At 37.1% G+C, this 21,943-nt stretch overlaps 2 protein-coding genes across 4 annotated transcripts in view; one reads left to right on the top strand and one right to left on the bottom strand.

Annotated features, from left to right (window-relative positions):
- The window catches only part of si:dkey-260j18.2 (uncharacterized protein LOC325231 homolog), a 66,269-nt gene extending 58,689 nt beyond the window's left edge, over positions 1–7,580 (bottom strand). For 2 of the 3 annotated variants that reach the window (XM_039760605.1, XM_039760607.1), the window contains exons 1-2: positions 6,919–7,580; positions 3,160–3,238 (exon numbers count right to left, since the gene is read on the bottom strand). In XM_039760605.1, coding sequence (XP_039616539.1) covers positions 3,160–3,238; positions 6,919–7,045 — 206 coding nt within the window. In that variant the 5' untranslated portion in view covers positions 7,046–7,580. The remainder of the gene's footprint in view (positions 1–3,159; positions 3,239–6,918) is intronic. The other variant, XM_039760606.1, reaches the window with a different exon arrangement.
- A 63-nt stretch (positions 7,581–7,643) lies between these two features.
- sars2 (seryl-tRNA synthetase 2, mitochondrial) overlaps positions 7,644–21,943 on the top strand; it is a 55,079-nt gene continuing 40,779 nt past the window's right edge. The window contains exons 1-3 of the mRNA XM_039760604.1: positions 7,644–7,933; positions 11,089–11,184; positions 11,373–11,402. Coding sequence (XP_039616538.1) covers positions 7,676–7,933; positions 11,089–11,184; positions 11,373–11,402 — 384 coding nt within the window. The 5' untranslated portion in view covers positions 7,644–7,675. The remainder of the gene's footprint in view (positions 7,934–11,088; positions 11,185–11,372; positions 11,403–21,943) is intronic.

Here is a 21,943-nt window from a genome sequence, read left to right as displayed (position 1 = left end):
GGATGGTTGACAATATGTTGTCAAAATTATAGTTTACGTTTTTGCAAAATTTGTTCAATAAAAAGGTTCTATATTTTGACTGCATCTGTCATGCAATGTGATTCCTTCTCTTCATTAGTGCCATCCCCTTGAAAACTATCACTTTATGGGGCCATGCAAACCTGTATTAATACTTGAGTGCACATTAAAATGTTTTTTTTGTACAATGTACAATGCTCATTACAGTGGTATAGGTTATTCTTAGCCAGTCTACTGAAGTAATTGCAGTGGAAAATGTGGTTAACATCCATTCATGCATGGGGAAAAAAATACCGTTGAATACCGTGAAACCGGTATAATTTAGAAAAATACTGTGATATAGAATTTTGGTCATACCGCCCATCCCTAATAGAGATAGATACTTTATTAATCCGAAGGGGAAATTCACAAATTGTATGCATAGTATAGAAAAATAACAGTACTGTACTAGGAAACAACCTCAAGTGAAAATTACTAGACTTGCTCGAAGACTGATGTGTAAGAGTTATGATCAATGACGTTATCTCAAAAAATAGATAATGGGTGATGTGATGCACATTATAAAATTATGAAAGGAAGCAAGGAGGGTGGATACTTAATCTTAAATTTAATTTCAGATCTCTAACAAAACAAACGGACAAAAGTGAAAATTATTCAAGTGTAAATAGCACAAAAATAAAATGAAGTATTCCTCACAAAGAACTCTATGGATAATAGATGTGACACAAAAATGAATATAGTAGATTATTATAATATTTAGAGCAGAAATATATTAGCCACTGATGACAAGTATAAAGTTTTTTTTGCACCAAGCATTATGAGAAACAAGAATATCTGTAGTAGTGCTAATATTTGTGGTGAACAATCTGATTGACTAGAAAATGAATACATTATGGGGTACCACAGACAGTAACACTGCTACAGATTCCTACAGCAAAATTTCTATCCACATTTAAGCTGAATGTTGATGGAGCTTAGTAAGGAACATAAGATTTGCAAGCATTGTCATTAAAATCAAGTATTCTGAAAGACATCAATCTAGGACTGACACACTCTAATTCTAGCTCATGAGGATGCTTTGCTACTTCTGTTCTGACTGGCAAAATTGTATCCCTGTGTGAGTTACAATAATGTTCTACAAGAAAAAGGCTGATGTCCCAAAGATAAGCTGGATGTAATTAATCACAAGACCCAATAAACATAGTTAATTAAAATGAAACTTTCATCAGTATTTGAGATGTAAATGGTATTGAAAACATTTTGCCTGTGTATGAAATTGAATTAACTAATTGAGAAAATATCAGATTAATAGCCTACATGAACTTCTTTGCAAAACAATTTAACAACCAAAATAAATGTAAACACATCTTGTATACATAAAAAACAAATAAATATGAAACATTATAGCTAGAGTTACTGAATATCAGTCCTACTACAAACATAGGGGTTTCTCCCACAAGAACTCATACAAATTTGGAAAATATACTGATATTGGTATGATGTACCGTAATTAAGTATTCCTAGACTGTAAAGCCAGGCAAGTCTTGTGAGATGCCTGAAGTACACTTTTCAATTAAATAAGATTTAAATAATAACAAATTACATTTATTTAGCACTTTTATCACTACTCAAAGTGCATAGACAGAGGGAAACCACTTCAATCACCACGAATGTTTAGCTCCCTGCTGGATAATGTGACAGCAGCCATTATTGCGCCAGTCACCACACGTTAGCTATAAGGTGGTTAAGAGCTAAGAGAGATAGCCAGTTAGAGACAGGAAATGATTAGGTGGCCAGCTTGGACAGGGACCGTGACGGGCAATATAACCAGGATATCAGGATAAACCTTATTCTTTTTGAAAGGTACCCAGGGATCCTTAATCACAATGACTAATTTCCTCAGATTTACATCTCATTTGAAGGATGGTGCTGTATTTACAGCACAGTTTCCCCATCACAGCAATGGGGCTCTGGGATCCACACACAGAGTAAGTGCACCCCATGTTGGTCTTCCAGCAGCAACCCAAGCTTTTACTAGATGGTCTCCCAATCAAGTACTAGCTGGTGCAGAACATGCTTAGCTTCAGGTGAATGACCTGTTCTGGAGCGTATTTTTGTGTAATAGACACATTTTTTTCCAATTTTTGCTTTATCTTTGGACAAAAAAGGGAAAATACAGTTCTGAAATATATTGCAGTGTATCCAATATAAAAATATTCTAGGATATTATCTTGAACTATGTATAAGGATAATATAAAATAGTGGAGTACCTAGCAATCTCTTCTCCCAACAGATAAATTATATTGAATTATAGCTATTCACCAAGTAGTGAAATGGAAAAGAGCACCTGGCAGAACTTCAAATCTTAAGAATGACAATAAAAATATATTGATAAATCATTAGGCAGAAAAGTCTACTCCTGAATTACATTATATTGAAAAATACTTAAACTAAACTTGCCTAACCCTCATGGAAACAACAGACACCTAAAAGCTACATTGGCATGAGAGTCTATTAAAATATACAACATTCTCTGTATCCTGAATACTCTTGGTAGCGTATCTATGATCTGTGGTCCTAATTTTTAAATAACAAAGCAGATACCAGTGTTCATTCAGAAGTAAACCAATAAATAGCTCAAGTGAAGGACACTAATCACAGTCATGATATTGCCGAGTGGACATGCCAAGTCTTCTAATCACTGCCCCGATGATTTCTTCTACTGCTGAAAAAAATGTTTCTGAATTTCACAACATATTTCAGACAAATATGTGTATTCTGAACCCTAGCTACCCTAACATGCTTTCACAGATGAAGTACCCAAAGACTACAATACTATTCCATGGTAAGCGTGCTCAACAAATGCATTCAATAAAATTTTGCTCTCAGAAACTGATTTTCTTCAGAATCAACAACTTGTAAAAATTGTAAAATAAATAACTTATTTAACTGCAGTCAGGTAACTTGTTACATGACCACAGATATTAAAACAGATGCACAAATCATGATATAAAATGTTCTAAATTTATACAAGAATGTCTAAAACAAATTAGTTGAAAACTAAAACTTAAATTTGAACCCATTGCTACTCATATCCTGAACTATATATGGAGAAAGTAAAAACTTAAAAAGGCAGCTTACCTGTGACACATAAATTTCTTGCCATCTACTACTAAAGTAACATCACAAAGTTGCTGAGCATCAAGAAGTTGCTTCAAACCTAAAACAATAAAGAAATAACCTTTCACAAGGTAAATCTTAAACATGGCACCACAGTGACTAATGATTCTATAGCCTTACTACATATTATCTTAGTTCATGATAGATGAAAATAGATTTTCACTGCACAGTAGAGAATGTGAAAAATAATTTAAAGTAATCAAGTTTCTCCAGTTGTACAAATAAATACAATGTATCTTGCGGCAAACAGCTGAAATAAACAGAAAGCTAGCATTGAAGGAAGTGACTGAATTGTCACAATGATCAGTCCTTTCTAAAGAAGGTAATGAAGTACACAGACTATAAAAGCCTTCTTTTATCAATAGATCATATGCAACCATGATTTTACAGTTTACATACATAGAAAACTGTAAATTAGAAAGTTGTGGGAAAAATAAATACAGAAGAATGTAACAATATTTTTGTTGCAATACATCACCCATGTTTTGAGGACAGGTAACTTTTTTAACCTTGCTATTTTTGTCCCCTATATGGGAAAGTAGAAGCAATGCATTTTGCCATGGACAGCATTTCTATTGATGATATACTGCTGCTATGATACTTCAGTCTATGTTATATCCTATTCAGTGAAAGCATTCACATTTGTCCTGTTGGTGCTTCATTCTCACACTGTCCTGACTGGGCAAAGTTCTGAAAGTGAACTGTAAATCTGGCAATGAAGCTTAAATCACAACACTCATTATACTGAAGAACATTAAAAAAACAAAATGACAACATTATTATATACTGATCCAGGTGTTAAACATTACATAATTCCCAACACTACTGTAAACAACATAGTAAAAGTGTTTATTGTCGAATAGTGCAGTGAGAAGTATATAAAAAAAATATACACATACAAACACATACAGTGGATCCGGAAAGTATTCACAGCGCATCACTTTTTCCACATTTTGTTATGTTACAGCCTTATTCCAAAATGGATTAAATTCATTTTTTTCCTAAAAATTCTACACACAACACCCCATAATGACAATGTGAAAAAAAGTTTACTTGAGGTTTTTGCAAATTTATTAAAAATAAAAAAACTTGAGAAATCACATGTACATAAGTATTCATAGCCTTTGCTCAATACTTTGTCGATGCACCTTTGGCAGCAATTACAGCCTCAAGTCTTTTTGAATATGATGCCACAAGCTTGGCACACCTATCCTTGGCCGGTTTCGCCCATTCCTCTTTGCGGCACCTCTCAAGCTCCATCAGGTTGGATGGGAAGCGTCGGTGCACAGCCATTTTAAGATCTCTCCAGGGATGTTCAATCGGATTCAAGTCTGGGCTCTGGCTGGGCCACTCAAGGATATTCACAGAGTTGTCCTGAAGCCACTCCTTTGATATCTTGGCTGTGTGCTTAGGGTCGTTGTCCTGGTGAAAGATGAACCGTCACCCCAGTCTGATGTCAAGAGCGCTCTGGAGCAGGTTTTTATCCTACAGGATGTCTCTGTACATTGCTGCAGTCATCTTTCCCTTTATCCTGACTAGCCTCCCAGCTCCTGCTGCAGAAAAACATCCCCACGGCATGATGCTGCCACCACCACGGTTCACCGTAGGGATGGTGTTGGCCTGGTAATGAGCGGTGCCTGGTTTCCTCCAAACGTGATGCCTGGCATTTAGACCAAAGAGTTCAATCTTTGTCTCATCAGACCAGAGAATTTTGTTTCTCATGGTCTGAGAGTCCTTTAAGTGCCTTTTAGCAAACTCCAGGCGGGCTGCCATGTGCCTTTTACTAAGAAGTGGCTTCCGTCTGGCTACTCTACCATACAGGCCTGATTGGTGGATTGCTGCAGAGATGGTTGTCCTTCTGGAATGTTCTCCTCTCTCCACAGAGGACCTCTGGAGCTCTGACAGAGTGACCATCGGGTTCTTGGTCACCACCCTGACTAAAGCCCTTCTACCCCGATCACTCAGTTTAGATGGCCGGCCAGCTCTAGGAAGAGTCCTGGTGGTTTCGAACTTCTTCCACTTACGGATGATGGAGGCCACTGTGCTCATTGGGACCTTCAAAGCAGCAGAAATTTTTCTGTAACCTTCCCCAGATTTGTGCCTCGACACAATCCTGTCTCGGAGGTCTACAGACAATTCCTTTGACGCCATGCTTGGTTTGTGCTTTGACATGAACTGTCAACTGTGGGACCACCTTATATAGACAGGTGTGTGCCTTTCCAAATCATGTCCAATCAACTGAATTTACCACAGGTGGACTTCAATTAAGCTGCAGAAACATCTCAAGGACGATCAGGGGAAACAGGATGCACCTGAGCTCAATTTTGAGCTTCATGGCAAAGGCTGTGAATACTTATGTACATGTGCTTTCTCCATTTTTTTATTTTTAATAAATTTGCAAAAATCTCAAGTAAATTTTTTTCACATTTTCATTATGGGGTGTTGTGTCTAGAATTCTAAATAAAAAAATGAATTTAATCCATTTTGGAATAAGGCTGTAACATAACAAAATGTGGAAAAAGTGATGTGCTGTGAATACTTTCCAGATGCACTGTATATACATATAGACATTATGTATATGTACAAATAAATACCATTCAATTTACCTATAAACTGATTTATCACATACTAGAGAATAACCCAAGGAACTCTAGTAAATACAGCTTTTGGAGAAAGAAAAAAAATGTACATACGCCATGTTCAATACTCCAGTGATTCAATTCAAAGAATGTGAAACTATGTAGCAGAAAAATTAACCATTGTGCCACCTCTCGATTTTTAAATATATATATATTTTTCATTGATAAAATAAATTTATTTTAAGGATATCCACAGTGTGGCTTTATGATTCCATAACATTTAAAAGAAACAGAAAGGACAAGTTGTTCTACTATAAGTGCAAGTAACTACAAGCTTTTACACTAAACCTGGGCTAATTAATTATAGCCTGGGTAGTAATTATGAAACTAATAGCGAGATAAAAACCCTCAACCACTACAACCCTCCACAAATGTAATCGAGGAACCCCCCTCGCACTATACTAAAAGGGTTCAGCTCAATTCCCAACACTAATTCTATGCAGCCCTTAGAAAGTTAGTTAACTTGATAGTAATTTACAGTTGCAGAATTATGTAAAGCACATTGACACGATCACTACGGAGAAGAGATTTATAAAAAAAAACACACTGGTTTTGGTTGTATGGCAAATGTAAATTTCACGTATTATTTCAGAAACTACTTGATTGCACATTTTAACATCACACTTTCTGCTGTGTTTGACAACTATCCAAATCGTACCGTGCATTGAGATTTTTTATTATATGGTCTTAAAACCCTGACATTTCTTGTGTATTCAAAATATTTTTTCACTATTTGACTTCGATCTCAAAAAAAATGTCCCCTTGGTTGGTTTACTATATGATAATGGTGAAGTCGTTGGCAGAACTAAAGATTCGTGTGTTGCCCAGCTCCGTAGTAAGCGATAAAATATGAGAACTAAACATCAATAAAGACACTATGACCGTTCAGATGCACAAAGAACCGATTAAATACCATTACTGCAATGTACCTGTGATGTGTCATTGTTCCTGTCGACGCCCGCTTGCTATCACTCAAATCAAAACAAAACAATTACTGAGCAAAGAAAACAATTACTTACCCATGAACAAGTCAAACCATCTTATGGACATACTTTTTATCAAGCCGCCTTAAGTCACGTACCTTGCGTAATGTATTCTCCGAGAGATTTGGAACTCTCGTCCGGAAAGTCTTCCTCTTCAGAGTCGCTGTCCGACAGAGCCTCTATCGAGACGCTGTCGCGATCACGCCACGGTTTGGGTGACCACATTTCCCTTGTTGAAATCTGTGAGGTCCACCGTGGCTTGCCTGTAGAGATGATTGCTTTTGTTAATCGCGCATGGGAGAGAAACACGCGATAATCACGGCCCCAAGCACTCCAGTCAAATCTGTAATCATAAGAACAGGAGGAGCACCATGCTTCGCGACTAACAAAACTGCGGTCGTCACCAAGCACATTTCTACACGAAACAGACCCACTGATAGGAGCAGGGTGCTACGCCGGAACGAGTACCCGGAAACTTTGGTAGGTGTCCTGCTAGAAAAGCTTGGCCGAATGCGCAGGCGGTGAACCGAGCCCGCCTGAAAGTGAAACACCTCCACATTCACAGACGGCTTAGATAATACTGTCTGAAAGTGAAACAAACACGTCTTCTTCGAGCCCACCCTGCTGTAAAGTAAAACTGCATGATTGAGTCCCTGTCGGCGAAAACCTACTACATTGTCCCTGTGCACCTCCTCGCCATCGCGAGGGAAATAATAATCCTTCAGCCGCTCAGTCGGCTCTTCCCTCCCGCTTCCTCAGCAGCAAGACCAACAATTCCCTCCTTCTGCCCTTTGACCCCCGAACTCACGTAGTGCCGCGCAGCCGTAGTACTGTTGGAGACGCCCCCTTATCAATATGGCTGCGCCTATGACCGCTGCACTAGTACGAGGCGTTTGCATTCGTAAGATCGTTTCTTGCGGTTTGCTACGGCAGTTTAAAAATTCTCAACGGAGGAGTTGTTGCGAAGCCAGTAGTTTGTATCAACATGTTCGTGAGGGATATAGTGACAGGCCTGCGTTGGATATGCAATGGGTGTGCGACAATTGGCAGAGTGTCCAGAAGAACGTGGAGCAAAGGAAGGGCGATGTTAATCCCGAAGATGTCCCAGGCATTGTGAGATGGGAGTTTTATTATTACAGTACTTTCTCAGATTAATTGAGTGTAAGGGACCGTTTTAGACCCTGTGTTATGTTGGTATGAGACCAAAAAGTTTTAAGTGTTTGACAGAATGATACATTATATCGTTTATTAGAAATACTTGTACTTGTGTTCAAATTTCACAAGTTTGCTTTTGTGCTAGTTAACATTAATGACTACTAATTCCTGCTAGTGAACGAATTCACTTCTTTTATTGTGTATGCTGTCAGTCTATTGTAATAATATATGGTGTATGTGAGTGATTTTTGTGGTGTCAATTGCTTATTTCAAAGACTCCAGACTTTAGTGTGGAAAAACTAAGTACCATCAAATGTTTTTTTTTTCTTTTTTAACATATGCGGAAATATCAAGATTTGATCTTCATTTAAACTGCATCTGCAATAGAATATACAATATAATAAGCATCATGTCGCGTTCTATTTTATAGCCCATTTAATAAATGCGAACTGTGCTTGTGGGGAAAAGTAAGTACATCCCTACATTTATCTATGCCTCGAGTTCGTAAAGTTTAAACAAATAGAACATCATTATAGAGGAGATTGAAAGAGCTGATCTTATTTCAACCCGAGACAAGTATTTTGATCTTTGCTTTTTAAGTATGTGTTATCATCATGGCTAGATCAAAAGAGGCTTCCAGTAAGAAGGTTTCCAATGCCAGGGAATGTGGTTTAAAAAAATATCTAAACAACTTAATATCAGGCATTCCTCTGTCTGGAAGATCATCTACAAGTGGAGAAAATTCCAAACCAACTTGTCCATGTTAGACTACCCCAACAAGTTCATCCCAAGAGCAGAATGCAAGATGAATGCTGAAAGAAGTCCACAAGAACCCCAGAATTGCATTATGAGACCCAGGGGGACATTCTTGCTGTCCAGAAGGGCTGTTGGGTTGAAGAATAAGGTTTGTCCATGAGCACTTGGGCAAAGACCAGGATGTCTGGAGCATTCTGCTCTGGACAGACTAGGCAAATATAGTTATTTGGCCATGAAAGCCAAAGATAGCATTGACCAGAAGAATCTGATACCAACTATAGGGTTTGATGGTGGAAATGGTATGGCTTGGGACTGGTTTGCTACATCAGGACCTGGGCAGCCCAGCATCCTAGAGTCCAGTATGAATTCTTTATTGTACTTATGGGTGCTTGGAGATAATGTTTGACTGTAAAAAGACTTAAACGCAAGTGGAAGTGCTCCTTGCAAAACAACAATGACCCTAAATATACCAGTCAATCCAGCAATGAGTTGCTCAAAAGAAAGAAATTGAGGGTTCAGGAATGGTTAAGTCAAAGCCCAGATCTGAATCCCATCAAGATTCTAATTGTTTGAAATGGGCTGGGCCCCTCAAATATCACACATCTGAAAGAATTCTGCTTGGATGAGTGGAAAGGACTTTCCTACAGTCAATGTCAAAAGCTGGAAGATGTATAGGAAATGCCTACCAGAGGTTGTTTCTACTAAAAATGGCAATACCACCTATTAAAGCCAAGGGTATACTTACTTTTTCCACGTGCCAATATAGCATATCACCTTTATCTAAAGATACCTTTTAAATGAAGATCAAAAAATCTTGATATGTTCACATACAGTGTGTTAAAAATACATTCATTGGCTGAACTTACTTTTTCACATGACTGTAAGCACTGAGGAGGCTCTATAGAAATTGGCAAGGAATGTGATTACTAATGTTTACAGGTTTGCATCCAAATTTAAACCACCTTTACACATGAAGAAACATCACATTGTTTTGTGGTGGACTAAAACTTTAGAATTAAGCTCCATCTTAAAAGACAAATCTAAGAGTGTCGCAGGATAATGCAGAGTTTATCAACTAAACATAGAAATGGGAAAATGAGAAATTTAATAAATACTTTTGGTAAAGAACACAATATATTCTGTGATTTCCACAGATTCAGTTGCCAAAATTGAACTATAATTTGAACTGATTGGAGCAACCCAGATTTGAACCAATAAGATAGGCTCATGAAAATAAACCTTTCATATATATTTAATCAAATTGCTACTTTTGACTTTTTAATTGACCTTCTTGGTTAAATATTTTCTTCCTTCTGCACTTGAACTGGATTCAAAATATAATGCACAATGTAAAATTCACATAACATTATACAGTATAAATTTCTTAAATCCACTTGTTTTAATGGTGTTTTTGCAGGGATGGACACAAAGCAAGAAGCAGTCTGCAGTGCAGTTGTGAAACTTAAAGTAGTATTCTTCTTTTTACAATAGATTTTAATTGTCAAGCAATTTGCAATCCGCAAAATTGGATGCAAATGCCTAGAAATGCACTGTATTCAGCGTTTAGTTCTGATGTCTGTCAAATCTACATCCAGGGTTCAAATTACATGGCTGATTATTGTTCATGTGAAATTTGCACATTCTTCCTAATGTGCATAGGTTTCATTCCCACATGCCTAATCAATGCAGGTTTTGGTAATTGGCAACTCTAAATTGGCTTTGTGTGTCGGGGGGTGTATGTGGTGGGGGGGGGTTGAGCCCTGCAGTGTAATGGTGCAGGGGTGCTGCCATGATAGTTTGAGGCTGCCCATGATCCTGACTTAAATGGCTTGGAGAATTTTAAGTGCTGTAGTTTTGTATGCATTGCATCATTTTATTACTATTGAGACAGATTAATGGTTATAAATGGCCGCACACTGCAGAGATGAAACATGTAAATGAAGTAATAGACTTGAGCCAATTTGAAATCAAACAAGTTATATGCAAAACACAAAATGCAGGCAACCCTTAAAAGCCATGACCAACCACAAATGGGCATAGAAAAAAAAAACATAAAATAAGCTTATCAACACAATAAAACAGATTCCAACTAAAGTCAGCAGGCATGGTGGTTTTCCTAAAATCACTAGATTACCAATCCATGCATTTCTTAATTTTGTGTACTGTATATGAAACATGTAACACCATATTTGTACAGATTGACCATAGGAATGTTGTATATAAAACAACCTACTCCTAAAAAAAAAAACTATTTTGTCAAAACAAGCATTTAAAAAATTCTTATTGAGTAGAGGAAAGCACAAATAATTTGAAGTTTTCATTCATTGTAGTGTCTTTGTATCTGTGTTGTGCTTCAGATTTCCTTATGGCAGATGCTACAGGCAGTGAAATCTAGTATTTCCAAACTGGAGCAAAGAAAGAAGCAAATCAGTGACAGAGTTAAAGGCCTTGTGGTAAGTAATATATTTTGTTTTTATGTTTTTCAAAAAAAATTGTAATCACTATTGATATTTTCCATAATCAAGTTACATATTCAGAATTTATCTTTCTATTATCGATGTAGTCTCTGCCCTGGCAAATATTGGAATGGAAGGTAAATTTAAAAAAAAAAGTAATTCTGTGTTCTCTTTATCTTTTTCAGGCGCACCACAGCAAAAAAGACCTGCAAACAGTAAGCTCCTATTTTTGCAGTTTTTGGGTGTGGTTTGGTTTTTGCTATAGTGTGTTCATTATTCCACTAGGTGGCAGAAAAGAACTTTAATCTTGTCATTGACTTTTCCAAGGTGAAATAGCCTAACAAGAAATATTTTTTCCCCTGCAAAATTGTTCCATTCTGATCCATTGTGTACAAGACTTTAATACTGGGTGCCCATCTGTGGCCACACCATTCTCTATATGGGTTTACATTGGTAACTGGTGATATAATATCAAAATAGTTTTGTAAGGACTTGGCTACTGTAAGAACTGGTTGTAACCAACATGTTTTGGCCAATGTCCTTCATCCAGGCCTAGACCACTGATTTCCCAAAGGTAAAAAGTTATAAAGAATTAATTGTTGATAAGCCAAATATAAACCAGATAGGTAAAGGATAACACACTTGTCAGCATATGCACAGATTCATATGTACTGGCAGGACAAATCAAACATCTTGATTTTGATTAGGTAGCTTTAGATGTAAATTGATTTTTTTATTGGCACTCTCTTTTATGATACTAGGTTATATTTTTGCTTTTACTATTTTGCTTAGTTATTGCTTATTAAGTTCCGTTAAAGTTGTTTTTGTTTGTTGTGCCTGTAACCTTTATACTGAGGTCTGTGCTGCTGACAAATAATTACCTTAAGACTGGAATTAAAATGTGTAAATATGTGTAATTCAACAACTTTTAAACTTTTGGAGTGGCTTTATAGGGACATAGTATGGCTGCCTCATTAATCCAGCATCCTGGGTTGTTATCTGTGTATAGTTTATGGGTTCTCCCCATGATTGCTTCGTTTTCCTCCAGGTATTCCAGTTTTTCTAAATTGCATTTTTGTGTTTGTGTGATTGGGCCCTTTTATAGACTGTCTAGAATTGGTTCCTTCTTTGCACCCTTGTCACTTTTGAGTAACAAAATGTAATTGTCATAGTACCTCATATACCATATATAGAACTTGGTTCCTTCCTTGCTGGGAGGCACAGTTGTAGCGCTGCTGCCTGCAGTTAGGAGACCTGGGTTCGCTTCCTGGGTCCTCCCTGCATGGAGTTTGCATGGGTTTGTGTGGGTTTCTTCCGAGTGCTCCGGTTTCCTCCCACAGTCCAAAGACATGCAGGTTAGATGCATTAGTGGCCCTAAATTGTCCCTAGTGTGTGCTTGGTGTGTGTATGAGTGCCCTGTGGGGGGCTGGCACCCTGCCTGGGGTTTGTTTCCTGCCTTGCGCCCTGTGTTGGCTGGGATTGGCTTCAGCAGACACCCGTGACCCTGTAGTTAGGATATAGCGGGTTGGATAATCAATGGATGGATGGATAGTTCCTTTCTTTTCTGTTTCATTAATCTTCTCATATATGGTACAAGCCTTGTACCACAAGTACCTTCACTTGTTTCTGGCCAATAGTTAAGTTCAGTGTGTCTATTTTATTAAGTAAAACTAAGTGTAGTTGTTTTTATAATATAATGGGCTATAGAATCTCATACAGCCATGGACCACCTGGGAATTATTGTGGAGGACTGGAGTCTTGCTGTGTATAGGAAAGTATATGTGGCACTGGTAACTAAACTGTTATTAGTACAGTTTACACCAGGAAAAACGTGGATAGTAGGGATAAAAATGTTTCTTGTGTGCATCATAGCCGTTTCATGCACAGGTGAGCACAAAAGTCCAGAAGGTGGGACAGTGCCACATTTTAAAGTTGTTTATGTTCATCACAATAAAATGACATGTCAATCAAAAGCAATATTAGTATGTTTACATACCCATGGGTGTCTTCTTTAAAATAAGTCATATGTTCCTGTGTTGCCTGCTCTCTTTGATTAATAAAATATGTGATTTGCACACATATATGCCGAGGCAATTGGAGTGTCACCACTGAGTAAATCTGTCTTTATCAAAAGTCGTACCTACATCGAGCCACATACAGTGAAAGACACATAACTATTTCACAGCTCAGTTTCAGACCTTCCAATGATTTTTAGTTGTCTATGAGTGGGCTTTTGTACTAAATGTCACAGCTGTGCATAAAAGGCAAGAAAGATATCTTTTTGCACAAGTTCCAGTGAGATTGCATGCAGATTGTTTAGTTGATGTGCAGTAAGACTTCAAGTTTGTACTAGGGAAAAGTCTTCTTCAAAACAGAATATACTGTTGAAGAATTCATAGAAAAGTTATAGAATACTAACAAAACGGAGAATGTAGACCTGGGGCCTCATGCCTAACGCTGTGCGTAGAATTTACACTAAAACATGGTGTATGGACAAAAGTCAAAATGTGCGTACATACAAAAAAACTCAGATGCAGAAAACCATGTGTAAGCAAACTTCCAGCTACATAAATCCCGCCTACCACCCCTCTCCGACTATTCCCAGATTTGTGCCTCTTTGAATATGTAAATCTATATAAATATTTCCTTAAGTTCAGCGTTCTGTGAAAAGACAGTGGCAAAAGCATGTTGGAAAAAAGAAGATCAGCAAATGCCAAGTGGAGGCATGGAAAAAGTACTGTTTGTTGGTTTAAGCAGTTGTATAAACAACAAAAGGAAGTTGATCAAAAGTTCAAGTTCAGAAAGTTGCACAGTGCCCGAAATAAAAAAAGTTGTCAGATATCAAAGTCGCCATGAAAAGGCAAGTACTAGCCCACCGTCTGAGTGTCATACATTATATAAGCTTATTAGGGTACAGAGAAAAGAAAAAAAATAAGGAAACATTAAGGAAAAGAGCTTGAAATGTCAATTTTAATCTCAAAATTTCCACTTCAGTCATCTAGTTTATTTTGTCATTAAAGTAGAACATCATAAACTTAATCTTAAACTCTTTTGATTTCCTAGTTTCTCAAATCACATCATAACTAAAGTAGCATGTTAAATGTTTCTTATTCTGTATGTTCTTCTATGAACTCTATGTGTGTGAATCACTACTTGCTTCATAAACGGGCTTTCTCTTATGCAGCCAGGACACAGAATACATTACATTCATGATATAACAGCTCTCTGAACAATTTAAATACCTGATATTATTTTCATGATGAAATGTATTAAACATGGGGGCGCAGTGGTAGTGACAAGTTGGCACCCTGTCCAGAGATTGTTTCGGCCTCTTGCAAGATGCTTGCTGCGCGACCCTCGATGAAATAATTTATTGCAGCAGTATTGTCTCTTTCAAATGTACTAACCCCCAGTTGCTGTCCTTCCTTTTCTTTCTCCAAGTAACCAACCACCACACAATCCGCTCTTTAATAGATGTCAAGCCATCTGTAAGCTTAGAATGCTGATTCTTCAAAACGTTTAAGGAACATTGAAATATATTCGCAGTACATGTTTAATTATTCCATCCATCTATCGTTTGGGGATAGGGTCGCACCAGTCCCAGGTAGCATACAGGGCGGGGCAGGAACAATCCCTGAATGGGGCGCCAGTTGTTCGCTACTGCTGTCCACCATGTCCACACATTTAATAACAGTATACATTATTTAAATGAGGTTAAAAATTTAGCTGTATAATGTAATATATATACTTTACTGCATTTCATCTGAAAAATGATATCAAGAGCGCCAAGAAGGTAGCACCTGGAAATCTATTGACTTAGAAGCCAGTGTCATCATCTGTAAATATGAGCTCTCTTCTGTTGAATTGAATTGAATTCCTGTATTGTTGTTGTATGGTACAATGAGATTCATTATGTATATTCTCCATAAATTTATTTTCCTATAAAATGGTAAAATAACAACAAAAACGATAATAAGATGAAAAAAATGAAAAATATACAATATGAAAGCATAAGTGGCTCAGGTTGTGCAATATTACAACTGTAATGCAAGTTTACAGTAAGGTAATTGTACTTAAAAATACAAACAGTTCTACCGCTGAAGCATTTGCTGAATGGGAGAAGTTCCAATAGACTGGCTGAGGCAGCGTGTGCTAGGATCGGTACCCCCGATAATTCTCTCTGCTTTTGACACAATCTGCGGTAGAGCTTTCCAATCCGCTGCTGTAGTGCTGTGATTCCACACTCCAGTACAGTGGGTTAAAATACTCAGTGATGCACTGAGAGTAACAACGCTAAACCAGCTATAGTATTTGGAATAGTTTGGCCATTCCGTGCACCATTATATGATTACAGGTTTATTACAATCGGGTGCCTTAAACTTAAAAACGATATTCAGTTAATGTCAGTGTATTTGATAAAGCCGCATCAGGGATGTGAATCTAAAAAATAAAGGGAAGCCACCCAGGAACAGTAGCACTGCTTTGATGCTGAGTGCTGCCAGTTTGAAAAACTGAGCCGAAAACTTGTGTACACTATGGTTAGAGCCGGCGTGAAAATGTGCGTGGCTTTACACCAAGTTTAGTTTTTGTAAATCACAATGTGAGTGTGGAAACCGGTGTATGCAACATTTTTGTGTGTACGCACCGTTTATACATGAGGCCCGTGATGTCACAGTTTTGATTCTATCGAGAACAACACATTTTCAGAAGGACTTAATGCCATGCTTAATTTGTAAGTACTGCTTAGTATAACTTTGAAGTGTTGATGCATGCAGTTTCAGAGTTGCATGTGTTCAATTACTATATCTGGATGTTGTCTGCTGCCTGGTCTCACTGTGTTAGTTTTCTGAGCAGTGCCATTCCAGTTTCAACTTCTTAGCATAGAGGTGATGTACTGTGATGCTGTACTCACTCAAAGTTTGACATGAAAATCCCCCAAGATCAAATACCTCTGGCTGTGCAGACTTTCATGGGGGATTACTCTTTGATCGAATGTATTTGTACTCTGCCACACCACTGCTCGCAGTTTCATATGAAGACTAAATCCCCAAAACCCATTTTTAAATGTCACTGAGTGACAATCAACAAACTATCAAGGGATATTACTCTTCAATTGAATGCATTTGTATCACACCACACCATGCCGCTATTAGCGGTTTCGTGCAAGGTCCCTTTCGTCTCCCTCCACCAATCGAATGTCATTGAATCATGACGTGAACTTTCATGGGGGTCCGCTCCAAGGTCAAATGTCATTGAATAATGCCAAGCTTTGCCAATGCTTGGAGTTTCATGTGGGGAACCTGGCCTACCAAAAAATTCAATTGAGTGCCACTATTCCATTCCACTTTTTGAGTATGTCAGTTTTTACCAAAAATGCACTGTTTAGGTTGATTGGCACCTGTGCCAATGGTTTAGATGTATGTGAATAACCTGTCATGTCCCGTTTCCTTCCCTGCAACCAGGGCTGCTAGGAATGGCATTGCCCCAAACATGGAAAGAAGCTGGTATGAAAATATATGTATGTATTTTAATCCAGATGTGACATACAAAAAAAAAGCAACAACAGCAAAATATAAATAAATAAATAAATAAAAAAACTACATTTTTGTGGAACAACTGGAACATAAGGCAGGATGAGATATATGAACTGCAGCACAAAAACTCCAATGTATTGTACAAAATCTGAAGTTTCTCTGTGTATAATGCTAAACTGGAATTGTTTCAAGGACTGGCATGAATACTTAATTGTACGTATGTAACAAATTGTTTACATGTTGCTTCAGAGTGATGTATAAAGTGTGTGTTTGTATATATGTAATTACTCTGTGTGTGTGTTTATATAGATGCATTTTTATTTTTTAATGGAAAAAATGTATATCTGAAAGTGCTGTACTTATTTTGAAAGATTGTTTGGGTACAAGAGACTAAATGATTGCAAAAAGAACACCATTTTTTTTTTCAAAAAGGACACCTTGTGCAAAACAGTAAAACTTTGCAGTGAAATGGGATATGCAGTGTAAACTTGACACAATGATAGTTGACAGATTAGGGCAAAAAAGAAAATTGACTCCAGGGTTGTGTCTGATAAAATGTCTTGTTTATGTAGTGTGAAATTCTGAAACAGTCCAATTGTGTTTTGTTTCACACTAATATTAAATAAATAAAAGTTTTTGTTCATATAAAAAATTTCTTTTAAAAATGTCAAGTGTTATATACTTGCTACTCCTCAGTCACTTGAACCTCCTTTATTACATAAGCAGCAAACATTTCCTAGCTTATGCCTACTGTCACAGGAACATACTTTAATACCTCACAACCTTAACCGTTATGGTTATAGTAAATGGATGTATTGGTGACTTGAGCTAATATTTATAATTGCTATTAAAGGCTCGTATTTCTTTTCACAGACTACAAAGAAAAGTCGGGCACTTTGCAGAGTGTACCTATAATTTAATTATTGGCTCACTTTCTACCTCTGTCCTCAAAGTGAAACATTCTTTCCAAAATTTCTATAAGGTGCTCTTTCTGTTTAAAGTATTTTATATTGACAACCATTGCTTTAACTTTTTTAACACTAGTAGAAGACTCAATGTCAATCAGTAAAATATTAGCACTACAGGTATTTTATAGTCAGACGTTGCAGATTGATTAATATTTTTCTGCAATTGTTTGATCACAAAACAATACTCAGTTGACTCGTATGTTATTTAGCCATACACTATAATTTGTTAACCATATGTATGGTTATATATTTACTTTTTGAAATGTAATTGCTTTTCTCCAAGTTCACATTATAATTCTTAATTTGGTTGGAGCACAAATCACTCAAAAAACGTTAGATTTATAAAAGCCAAGCATAAAGCACGTACCACGGAAAGTTCCTTTATAAGTCTCAAATCAATTTTAAACTATGCATGTGTGCACACAGTTTAGCCGCTACCTGTCACTTCCTACAAGTACCTATGTATGACTTAGAATAAATAAATAATACCTTTTATGACCTAATCACCATATACATTTGGGTACTTTCCTGAGTGATGTCTTCACTACAAACCAGGAAGACAAAGAAAACAGAACTTTGGTGAATGTGAACTTGATATATTACTGACATTTGGCAAAGTTTAAGTGGTGGCCAGCAGACCTATCAACCCCTATTCCTACCAACAGATGCATTATGTTACTAAAGTAAGTCTAAAATAAAAGGTAATTGTTCCTCAATTTTTTAAGGCCACAGATAATGTGAATATGTTAATGAACAAATTAGGCAAATGGTAACACAATGGTAGTACTGCTGCCAAGTCGTAAGGAGTCTGGAGGTAGTGTCCCCGGATGCTCCCTGCATCGAGTTTGCACATTGGTCTCTGTAGGTTTGCTCTTATTTTTTTTTTTTTTTCCCCCCCAAAGTCCTAAGACATGCGGGATAGGTGGGTTGGCTTTGCTAAATCATCCCGTATGTATGTATGTATGCATGTATGCATGTATGCATGTATGCATGTATGCATGCATGCATGCATGCATGTATGCATGTATGCATGCATGCATGCATATGCATGTATGCATGCATGCATTCAGAGATGGGTTGGCGCCCTGGGGTTGTTCCTTCCTGCGCCTATTGCTTATTGGGATAGGCTCCTGCTGCCCCTGCCATTGATGAGCGGATTTAGAGGAAGGTTCGATCAAAGAATACCTATTAATCTGTCCTGCCCAGAGCAAATCTCTGTTACATGTCAACCTATCCTTAAAATAGGCAGTGAAATACTCTGTACAATTTCATTTACAGATTACTGTTTTAGATTTAACTTGAGAGAGGTTTCTTCATCTTCTTATTTGTTATTTAACAATCTCTTTTACATTTCTGATACACACTCCAGTCAGAAAACATATCTTTAGTAGTCAACATGAGCAATTAAAATAGTAGTGTGCACATGGCTTACGTATGACTGCATGTATCTACTGTACAAACAGTGGTGTGGCAGTCTGAGCAAATTTCTGTCACACATCAAACATTCTCCTAGGCTGCAACAAAATATTAAAAAAAAAAAAATGTAATCTTTTTGATGAAGCAAATAAATCACAGTTAAAGCTTCCAATTGTCAAACTAGCTGCGTAAAGTTCATCTGATAGTTATGATATATGTAAATTTTCTGACTTCTTAAAATCAGAAAATTTTGAAAAGCATTGTTTTCTGTTATTTAAATATTGTTAGCAGTGTTTGTGTACTTTTTCATCAATTTCTGCGCTCCCTGTTTAGTTTGGTCCCAATATGTTTGCTCCTTCTTCAGTCCAAGCACATGCAGGTTAGGTGTTATGTACAGTAGTGGGCAAAAGTTTTAGCAGTGACACAAATGTTGTTTTTGCAAAACTTGTGGCTTTAGTTTTTCTGGTTGTTTTTATACTATTGTGGAAATTGATCAGATGCATATTAATTCATGGCAAAGAGCTTTATTACCACAAAAAGTTGACTTTATCAAAAAAACCCATTTTCACTTATTTTGGCCTTGGCACAAAATGATCAGCTAAATGTGTCAAGCAAGTGCCAGGACTGTCTCCTCCTGAGGAGTCAGCTACAGAATCATGTTGCCACCAGTGCAGAGCTTGCTCAGTATTTGCAGGTGGGTGTGAGTGCTTCTGCACACACAGTTAGGCAAAGACTTTTGGACAACAGCCTTGTGTCAAGAAGGGCAGCAAAGAAGCCACTTCTTTCCAAGAAAACATCAAAGACCAACTGAAATTCTGCAGGAAGTACAAGGATTGGACAGAAGACTGGTGCAGAGTTATTTTTTCAGATGCAACAAAGTTCTTCCAACTGTTTGGGACATCAGGAAAATTGATTGTCCAGAGAAAGACAAAGAATGAATGCTAAAATTGAGTCCTGTCGTGCCAACAGTGAAACATACTGAGACAATCCATGTGTGGCGTTGCTTCTCATCAAAGGGAGTGGGCAAACTCGCACTGCCATAAATAAAGAATGGTATCAAAACATTCTCCAAGAGCAACTTCACCCAACAATCTAGGAGCAATTTGGTGATGATCCATGTATTTTCCAGCATGATGGAGCACCATGTCACAAGGCAAAAGTGATAACAAAGTGGCTCAGAAATCATAACATTGAAAGTTTCGACACATGGCCAGGAATCTCCCCAGATCCCATTGAGTATCTTTGATCATTTCTCATAAAGCCCACAAATTGTGATCAACTTCAAGCACTAAAAAGGCAGTATTTGACCAAGAAGCTGATATCCAGCATGCCAGAGCAAATTGTAGAAATTGAGAAGAAGAATGGTCAAAACTGTAAATATTGACTCTTTATATACATTTGATGTATTTGCCAGTAAAAGCCTTTGAAACTTATGTTTATAATTGTTTTTCAGTATACCATAGAAATATGTTTAAACAAATCCGAAAATGCTGAAGCAACAAAGTTTGTATAACATAACATTTGTGCCACTGCCAAAACATCTGGCCCTTACTGTACACGTGCATGCTAGCACCCTTTCCAGGGATTGCTCCTGCCTCTGCCCATTGCTTGGTGGGATAGACTCCAGCTGCCCCCCTGCCCTGGATAAAGTTTAGAGGATGGACAGATCAACAAGTACTATAATCTGTACTGCCCAAAGCAACTCTCATGTTGCCTATCCTTAAAACAGATAGAGAAATTTCAATTACATATTAGTTTATAGTTTCATATTTAGCTTGGTTGAGGTGACTTCAACTTGTATAGTTTGGCTACAGTATTTTCCTCTTTTACATGTCTGATATGCCTTCTTGTCATCCAAAAAGAGCAATTCAGTAGGCGCAATTCATCCTGTAGTACACATGGCTACAGCTTATGGCTGCCTGTGCAAATAGTGGCATGGCAATCTGAGCAAATCTCATCCACACATCCCATTAAACTCTGTGACAAAATATTTAAAAAACAAAAATATGATAGCTTTGATTAAGCAAATAAATTACAGAATACACTCCAGATTTCAGAACAGTTAACTTAGTCACACCAGATAGTTGTATGTGTATACTTTTTCATTTCTTAAAATTAGAATGTGCTGATTTAGTTATTAAAATAAAAGGAAAAACTAAAATTTGTTTTCAGTAGTTTAAAAGTACAGTATTTAGTGTTATTCTGTCTACTCTTTCATAATTTAAAAGTTCTAAATGTTTTAATGTGAGAATTCATATTGCAAATTTATATCGCAAACAATTTACTATATAGTGGATTATGATGTAAATATGTAGTAGTACAGTTGGGTCTCTAAAAATTTTGATTTTTTTTTTTTTATGGTTCTTCTGTCCTCCTGCGCACAAGTATAAATGTCAGGCTACAACTTTGCTTCCCTCACTATTATTTGGTATAATAAAGGAATCATTGGATGAGCCAGGTCACTTTGCAACAATGTTTTTCATATTTGAACATCGCATATTATTTGTATATTAATTGAATGAAAGTGCTGTCTCTTTAGAAAAGCAAATTCACTATATTCTTTGCTTTACTTGTGACATGTTTGCAGTCAATTGAACCAGTTAATAAGGGAAAATAGGCAATCATTACAAATTACCTTTTACTCTTGTTTTGCTTGTGCTGACTAAGAAAATTGGAAATACAATGTCTGTGTAGCAGCTTAATTATACCACCTCATACAGATGGTGTGACATGGGTCAGGGAAAATTGTAAGATTCTTGACTGGTCAACCAGTGAAAGATTAATTATCATCCATCACCAAATACTCTATGATTGGTAAAACCTGTAATGAAACTGAGA

This window comes from Polypterus senegalus, chromosome 8 (genome assembly GCF_016835505.1).
Source record: "Polypterus senegalus isolate Bchr_013 chromosome 8, ASM1683550v1, whole genome shotgun sequence".
Taxonomy (NCBI): domain Eukaryota; kingdom Metazoa; phylum Chordata; class Cladistia; order Polypteriformes; family Polypteridae; genus Polypterus; species Polypterus senegalus.
Note: the sequence above shows the minus strand (reverse complement) of the source record. Positions and strands in the feature narration are given on the sequence as shown.